This window comes from Polyergus mexicanus, unplaced genomic scaffold (genome assembly GCF_030449975.1).
Source record: "Polyergus mexicanus isolate NDT 795.1 unplaced genomic scaffold, iyPolMexi1.0 SCAF_5, whole genome shotgun sequence".
NCBI classification, from domain to species: domain Eukaryota; kingdom Metazoa; phylum Arthropoda; class Insecta; order Hymenoptera; family Formicidae; genus Polyergus; species Polyergus mexicanus.
This window is the reverse complement of record NW_027223325.1, coordinates 7687610-7696446: the sequence shown is the minus strand read 5'-3', so window position 1 is coordinate 7696446 and position 8837 is coordinate 7687610. Positions and strand designations below refer to the sequence as shown.

The following is an 8837-nucleotide window of genomic DNA, read 5'->3' as shown; positions in this document are numbered from 1 at the left end:
AAGAGTGAATATTTTACATAGTATAATTCAAATAAAAACAATAATACACATATAATTATTTTAAATTCCATTTTGATATCTTCAATGCGTATTTATAATGACACATTATTTTTAACAAATCATTTATTGCTTAGCGTTAGCATCCATATGATCAGTGAAATAAAAAAAAAAAAAAAAAATTAATTAAAAGTATGTTTAGTAAAGAATATGATTATATAATACTATTTTATACTAAACATACTTGAACAATATATCAGCAATGATAAACAAATATTAATTTTGTCGATTATCGATTTAAAATTTGTACCGTGCATTTATCTAATACACTCGGTTTAAGATGACATTAGCTTTACCAGATAGATCCGACATCGACATGTTTAAAGCTGAAGAGGTAGAAATTTCTCTCGAAGACCAAATGTATCCTACGAGCGCCAGCATTAGAATGAAGTGTCGGCTCCGAAAAGGGGAAACAGCGCCTGCGTGGGATTATTTTGTGTAAAGGGTTTTATTCATGGGAAAAGGACATATGTCGAAATAATTCAAGCGTCATATCGATCGTGTAATTATATGTATATACCTCAGTGAGAAATTTCTTCAATTGCGCGTGTTTCGATCACATGGTGGTATTTTGTATACTGCCTATCATTACATTAAATTTGCCGTGAAATTTGCACTAATAGAAAGAACTTATGGAAAATATTTAACCAATAAGTGAAAAAAGAGGGGATGAGCGTACCGTCGACGATTTTTTCATATATGTTCTAGAGTTCGTGGAGAGATGATCACGGCAAAATATTTTGATCTTAATAGAATACTTTTGCTGAGTATAGGCTTATGGCCCTATCAACAATCAAAACTCGATCGACTTCGATTAATTTTCTTTCTCGGTATTTTGACGACTGCTATTTTATTTCAGGTAAGACAACATCTTGATATTATTACTGTAAGCTAGGCTATAATATATTGTACAATAATTTATAGCATTTTTCTATTACTTACTACGTGTCTCAATAATTCACAATTTACTTAATTGCAATTATAATTTATATTAGAAAGAGCTGTTATTATACAGAACATCGCGAAAACGAAGAAAAGAAACTAAAAATCAAATCAGTTTCATAATAAAAATAATTAACAGATTGGTATGCGTATCATGTATATGTAAGCTATATCATTGTCTTCGACTTTGATTATTTGTTATTTGGGAAAATGTGGTTTCGATATTTTTCTGAATTAAAAATTTTGTTTCTAATCCGTCTATGCATTACGATATTCAAATGTAGTACGATGATTTTGAGAGACATCTTGTATATATATGATGTCCGACAAGTAAATGACCAAACGAAAAGTGGTGGTAGCTTGGGTCAAACTGAAAAGAAAAGTCCTGTATCATTTTTTTTTCTATAACGCTTAATAAAAGAGTTATTATTGACGCATATCGGTGAGTCACCTGCCGGATAGTGTGCATCGTTGTAGCGAGGGAGCGCTCGCGAACATTAAAAGTCTGCGCTGATTGGGCAGACTTAATCAATAATAACTCTTTTATTAAGCGTTATAAATAAAATGGTTTAGGACTTTTCGACTCAGTTTGACCCAATCTATCTCCACGTCTTCGTTTAGTCACTTACTTGTCGGACACTCTGAATAATTGTAATTACGAATTATTTTTGTAACATCATTATGTATAAAAAAGTAATTCCTATGATTTAAAATATTGAATCAATTCGATAATATTTCTAACAACAATTAATATAAGCAAACATGTAATATATGGCTAAAATACACTTATAATATTTTTAAATGACATAAAAGATTAATCTTTGTTTGCCCTATTCTACAACGGAATATCTTTTATCTCTAATTTATTTATCCTTTTTTTATTTTTCTAATTATAGCGTATAAAGCAGTACTATAAATATTATAAAATGAAAATAAGATATTTATTTTTATCTGAAAATACATAAAACAAAGTTCAACTATAGATTCTACTGGACCCGATATCTGTGCGATTAGCGGTCATGCAATCTATTGTATAAAAATTAGAAGTTAACAACAAGTTAAAAAATAAAGCTTCTCTAATGCAAACATTAAAAAAAAAAATTGTTACTTGTAGTTTACAACATTCCTTAATTCAAAATACACCGCTGACTTCGTCGTCAAGATTCTATCGAGCGCGCTCTTTTTTACTGTCTTTATGATAAAATATATCTTCTTCGCTATTAATGCTGAAACTGTAAGTTAACGGTTTAAAATATTTATTTTAAAAGACAGATCTGACAATTAAATTTTTATAACCAGCAATTTTTTCTGACATATAAAAATGGTATAGCCATAGACATAATATATCTAGACCGAGCGTTTGCCTTTATTTAAGGAGTGAGGGTAAAGATGCATGTAAAAAAGGACATACTCAGTTTCGTGCTCCTTGCGTTCTCTCTCACTCGCATATACGCATACATAGCATATCGCTCTCTAATGTTATGCTACGTGCGAGCGAGAGAGAACGCAAGGAGCACGAACACAGAGTATGTCCTTTTCTACGTGCATCTCGGCTCCCACTCCTCAACACTCGGTCTAGATATACCATGTCTATGGGTATAACAAATTATGGATGGATTAATAGGTGAAGAACTTATTGATACAACTTCAACATGTATACGATCAATTAAGAGATGAATGTGAAAACGCTATCGTTGAAAAATATAGTTATAATGCAAAACGTTACACGATTGTACTTACAAGTAAGAGAAAATATTGTATCACGTGTATGTAAAATTTTGGAATATTATGCAATAAAAGTTTAAATAATAATTACTTTCTAACACTTTTAGCATTTAGTATTTGTAGTATATGTGCTTTTATCGTCGCACAACTTTGGCCGAATATAATTAATGCTATTTTGCCGATAAACGTATCTCAATCACATCACCTGCCTATTATGACCGAGTATTTCGTCGATCAAGAAAAATATTTTTTTTTAATTCTCTTGCATTTAAATGCAGCATTTTGCATAGGAATGGCTGCAATGGTTTCAACCGGAACAATGCTTATTGCATATCTTGAACATACATGTGGACTGTTTAAAATTTCGAGGTATAAAATAAAATTACAATTTTATCGAGGTATAAAATAAAATTACAATTTTGTATAATTAAATATAAATGTAAAGAGGATTTATATATTTGCAAAATTATATTGCAAATAGAAATAAATATGCTTTTTGTTAAACGTATTATTCACAGTTATCGCATTAAACACGCAATGAGAGCCATTGTGTTACAAAATATTAATACAAAGAACGATACATTGATGTTAGAAGAAATAAGGTGTGCTGTAGATATACATCGGCAAGCTATGAAGTTAGTATCTCGATAATATGTGTAAAATACGTATAGTAATATTTGTTGTATTTGAAGATTATCCAAAACTTTGGTATCCAAATTTGAAGCAATGTTGTTCTGTTTAATGGCAATAGGAGTAATATCACTGAGCCTTAATCTTTTTCAGGTATTCTTCAAATTATTATATATTTTTAAATCTACTTTTGAACAAGCACTTAATAAATTATAGTATGAATATGTATGATGTATATTATATGATATTTGTGTTATATGATACAGAGATGTTTCCTATTGCTCTTCTTTTCTCTTTTACTTTAATACTTTTGATTAACTAATACTGTGTATAAATTATTGTAAATAAAATAAATAATTAACATATTAAAAATCACTTTAAATAAATTTTATATAATGTAAAAGAATCTATATACATATTTTTGTATTCTATTTTATTTTTTCCAAAATAATTTAGAAATTTATTCTTAATATGTTTGATTCGTAAAATGATTACAAAATATAGAAAAATTAAGAAAACTTGATCATGTACAATTATAAAATTTGTATCTCAGATTTTTCAGATTGCATCCAACGAAGATAATAACATCGATAAAATTTTATTTCCCTCTGTATTTGTGTCCATTTGCATTATATATATGTTCTGCGCCAACTATGTCCCGCAAAATGTAACAGATCATAATAATCATGTATTTCTTACCGTGTAAGATATAATTTTATAAAATACAATTATATAAGATAGTTACCTATATAACATTTTACATTAAAAAAAGATATTGTAATTGTTTATAAAAGAGACAAGAGTATATATACGCGAGTAATGTATGTACAGGATATCCGACGAATAAGTGAAACTGAAAAGAAAAGTTTTGTACTACTTTGCGTAAATTCCATCATTTTGTAATAATTATTGAAAATTTAATTAAAAAGTTTGACCAATTCGCGCGAGTATAAGCGCGCAGCGAGAGGAAACAACCCAAAAGTAGACGCGCGACAAAGTTTTGAAAGGTGCGCTCTACAAATGACGTACGAAACGAGTACGTATGAGCGGTACTTAACGATGGACTCTCGCGTCCATAAATCTAGTATATTTAGACCGAGCGTTTGCCTTTATTTAAGAAGTGGTGGTAAAGATGCACGTAGAAAAGGACATATTCTGTTTCGTGCCCCTTGCGTTTTCTCTCGCTCGCACATAGCGCTCTCTTTGGTCATGCTACGTGCGTGAACGAGAGAGAACGCAAGAAGCACAAAACAGAGTGTGTTCTTTTCTACGTGCACTTCGGCTCCCACTTCTCAACACTCGGTCTAGATATACTATGTCTATGCTAGCAACTACATATCAATGCTGCCCATATCAGGCCGTTCTTGGTCATCGCGCGGTAATACTCGCGCAAATTGGCCGATTTTTTTTATTTAGTACCTCAATAATTATAATGAAAATTGCAAAATGGTAAAGCACTTTTCTTTTCAAATTGACCCAATCTGTTTTCACCTTTCGTTTGATCACTTACTTGTCGGACACTCTGTATGTATATGTATATGTATCAAAAAGTTATTGATCTAGCCATCTTTGTAAAATTACGAATTTTTTGTTTACATTAATTTTGTAGGTATAACGTACAGTGGTATATAGCTCCGTTATATGTACAGAAACTACTGCTGTTTCTGTTGCAAAGAAACACCCGAGAATTTACTTTAGGTGTCGGTGGATTATTTATTGGATCGTTAGAGTGTTTCGCAACGGTAAGGAAATAAATATATCACAGAATTCAGTATTCATTATATTACAATTGAACATTACAGCTGGTCAAGGCTTCTGTCTCATATTTTACTGTTATATATTCAACGCAGTAATAAGGTAAGAATAGAAATAATAACGAATAAAATATAATATGGCAAAAATTTAGTTAACGAAGCCTGCATATTACAATCGTTTTACATTTAAAAAAGTTAAAAGTAATTAAATATATTAATCCTCCAGTTTGTATTTATTGTTAAACAGGATTTGGCTCTAAAAAGTTAAAGAAAAATAAAAGTTTTTTGATCTTTAAAATGACGGCTTACATCGATCATATTCAGTGACCTCTAGTATACTAAACACCGATTGTAGATGAAAACAATCTTCATAACATAATTGTTGATTCCTTCAAAACTGTTCGGAATATGCTCGGAAGTTTTGAAAGAGTACGGCAGTCAATGGCCAGAAGGATGCAAGCCTGTATAGTGGCGCAAGATGGACATTTTGAACATTTAACTTAGTCAAGTTATAACTTGTTAATATTATAATCCAATTAAAAATTACCAAAAATAATCACAGGTTTCTTTCTTCTAGTTCGTAGGAACTTTTTTCTTAAAAATCGTCCAAGAAATCACGTTCTGGAATTTTCGACATCACTTAGGAAACATCCCGTATAAAAATATTTAATTCCGAAGAGAGAAAGAAAAAAATATTATTTCAATTACATACATTTTCAAAGCATCAAAAACTGAATCTTCTTCGATTTCAAATATGAGACGATATTATATTAAATTTCAAATAATCGTGGGCTAGTAAGAGCCATACGCGGATGCTAGTGTGTCAGTTTCATAGAAAAATAAGTTTTCTATGAAACTGAATATGTGTACAGAGAACGAAATTTAGAGATTTTTAAAAATAATCTCAATTCGAAATTTATAATAACCTCTCTTTACCCCTCTGGAGAGACGAAAACGAGACAAATATCCGGGCGAAATCGCTGAATCGCACATACTCAGTTTCATAGAACACTTATTTTTCTATGAAACTGACGCACTACCATCCGCTTTCTGTCTCTTACTAGCGCGCGATTATTTGAAATTTGTGGTGGCACACGAGAGTTTAATTTCTTAAATTTGTTAATATTATTTAATTATAACATTATTTAATTTTACAATATTATCAATATTTACAATATATGTATTTTTACATTATTTTTAAATAAATAATAAATATTTTGTACGTTGTTAATGTTAGTATGGCCAAACTCTTTTTATAGGGTTAATTTTTTTGTAATAAATGGCCTATTTGCAAAAGAAAAATGATAATTTGAGAAATAAAGCTGTCTTCAATAACAATCATATTACTATTAGATATAAGTAGATGATTTAAATGTCATACGTATGTAAAACTAAAAGAGATGATAATTCTTAAAGAAGACGTGAATCAGCTATTATATCAAATGATTAGTTATTATACTAAATAAAGATATTTGATTAATTAATTAATTTATGTATTTATAAACAAGAAAGACATTAATATTATTTATAATTAAATTAAACAATAGCGGACCCAAATTCGATCCTCGAAATAGCATTTACAACTCTGAAAAAACAGCACTGGAATTTAACTATCTGTGATCTGAATGTGTAAATAGTTCGATAACCACTTTAATATGATTCCGTCATACCAAAAGCACGTAATTTACACAATATGAGAGCATGATCAACACTATCAAAAGCTTTTTTAAAGACATTGTATACAGCATCGACTTGGAAACCCTCTTCAATAACTGAGTAAATCTTGATATAATGGAAGATTTGTTGTTACAAAACGACCAGACACAAAACCATGTTGTTCATCGATTATTACATTTTTAAACAAAGATTAACATTGACTTGCATCAATGTTTTTAAATATTTTCGACATAAGATTTTGTTTATTTATGGATCTGCCATTTGAAACTAGAGTCTTATTTGCACTTTTAAATATAGGCGTCCCAATAGAAAATTTTCAGAATTCAGAAAAAATGCCGTATGGTAGAGACTTATTATAAATTAGCTAGAGTACTGTGGAATCTAATATAATTGCAAGATATGAGAAATACTAGAGAGAATGCTATCGATTCGAGAAGTAGAGTTTATCTGTAAAATATTAATGTACTCGAAAATGTCACTAATAGTAACATTAATACTTAATAAACTAAGATCTTGCTCATACATTTTGTCTCTCTTATGCCCATCCGTGGCAGAATAAACAGATTCAAAATAGTCCGCGAAACAATTTGTGATGAAATTGGTATTCTCAATTATTGGAATTATTGTAATAAATATACATTGATGAGACAAATTAAAGGACGCCATAGAACTAACAAAACTCAAAAAACTTTTAACCGTATTTGAGACCGCGTAATCCGATTTTTGCACATAATCTTTAAGGATATTTTCACTGTACAATAATAGCAAAAAACTGTCAAAATTAAATAAAAAACATATCTTACGTTTATACTGTCTGAAAAATGAAATAAATAAATCTAGATTATAAAAACAATTAAATTATTATAAAAAAATATAGTTTTTAACGTTTTTAAATAAAATAGTTGTAATATTTTTCCTAATTTATGATAAAAACTTTTGATTGCGAATTCTTGAAATCAATTGCAAAAAACAAAAAAACATTAATTTTCAAAAAAAGAAAGGAAGACAGATAATATTTTTTTATAATTTTTTGGAAATAATTTTTAAACGAGTATGTGGATCTAAATCAAGTTTTGCACAAATATTTATTAGAATTTCCTTAATATATGCGAAAGTTTTTATTTTGTTAGCAATGATTTCTTTGTCAAATTTGTTGATATGAAATTTTCCATAAGAAATTTAAAGTTAAATTTTATTTCCAAACCGTTAAGAGAATAATGCTCAGGTTTTTCAAAAATACTCAGAAAAAAAGTAGAACAATCTGTTAACGAGTACAAAATGAGAGAGAGAGAGAGAATATTAAATTTGTAGTCACTTTTATTAACTATTTTGACTCTCGCGGCTCTAATTAACGGCGTGTGTGTGTCGTCGCGCGGCGGCTGCTTATATACGGCAGCAAAGTACAACCGATCTTTTCGAAAGGATCCAATCGCGCGAGAGCACGTCTCGGTATCCGTCCTCGACAGATATTATATCGGCAAACAACAAAAAACAGTAAGTACGTGAGCAGGCATGATCCTAACGGTTTTCTTGTTGTGCCAAAAAGTCGCTATCAAATCTATGAAATTTTCACGAAATTTTGTTTTATTTCCATTTTGTCAATGTTTTGATATATGGCACATTCTTAAAATATCTAGTAGCAAGAGATCTGCATTGAACTCTCAGTTGCAAAAAAATAAGATAGTCGGAAAAGTGATTTGAGGCATTAATTTTTTAAAAAACCATGCAGTATGAGAGAATTTGTGCACCGAATACTTTACATAAACGAAAATTGCATAATTTATATATTTAATCGCTACTTAGATATGTTGTAAGAGGGAGTGTTTTGAGTAATTTTTGGCAAGAATCAAGTGGCGGTCGAAATTGATTTAGGAGATATAACAAATTAAAGTTTTGCAGTTTTAATGCTATTCTTTATGTATTAAAAGAAGAAATAAGTTTGGGTTAGATTATATCTTCCGGAAGTGGAGCTCCTTCTAAGGGTGTGCGGAGAGGAGGGTGGGGGGAGGGCTGAACCCACTGCATCCATGCATACACTTTCCCATCCACATA

The 8837-nt window shown here is 30.0% G+C and overlaps 1 protein-coding gene across 1 annotated transcript; it reads left to right on the top strand.

Moving 5' to 3' along the window:
- The first annotated feature begins 271 nt into the window (after window positions 1-271).
- Window positions 272-3659, top strand: LOC138933595 (uncharacterized). Its single transcript, XM_070296417.1, has 7 exons — window positions 272-916; window positions 2114-2233; window positions 2624-2741; window positions 2832-3093; window positions 3243-3359; window positions 3417-3507; window positions 3621-3659. Exons 1-7 carry the CDS (start codon window positions 779-781, stop codon window positions 3657-3659), a joined length of 885 nt encoding a protein of 294 aa, XP_070152518.1. The 5' UTR covers window positions 272-778.
- The last annotated feature ends 5178 nt before the right edge of the window (window positions 3660-8837 follow it).

Bases quoted from the DNA above. Each gene is read 5' to 3' on its own strand.
- LOC138933595 (XM_070296417.1), top strand. From the start codon at position 779: ATGATCACGGCAAAATATTTTGATCTTAATAGAATACTTTTGCTGAGT. The intron at 917-2,113 runs GTAAGACAACAT...TGTTACTTGTAG, and splicing joins CGACTGCTATTTTATTTCAG to TTTACAACATTCCTTAATTC. The intron at 3,094-3,242 runs GTATAAAATAAA...TATTATTCACAG, and splicing joins GGACTGTTTAAAATTTCGAG to TTATCGCATTAAACACGCAA.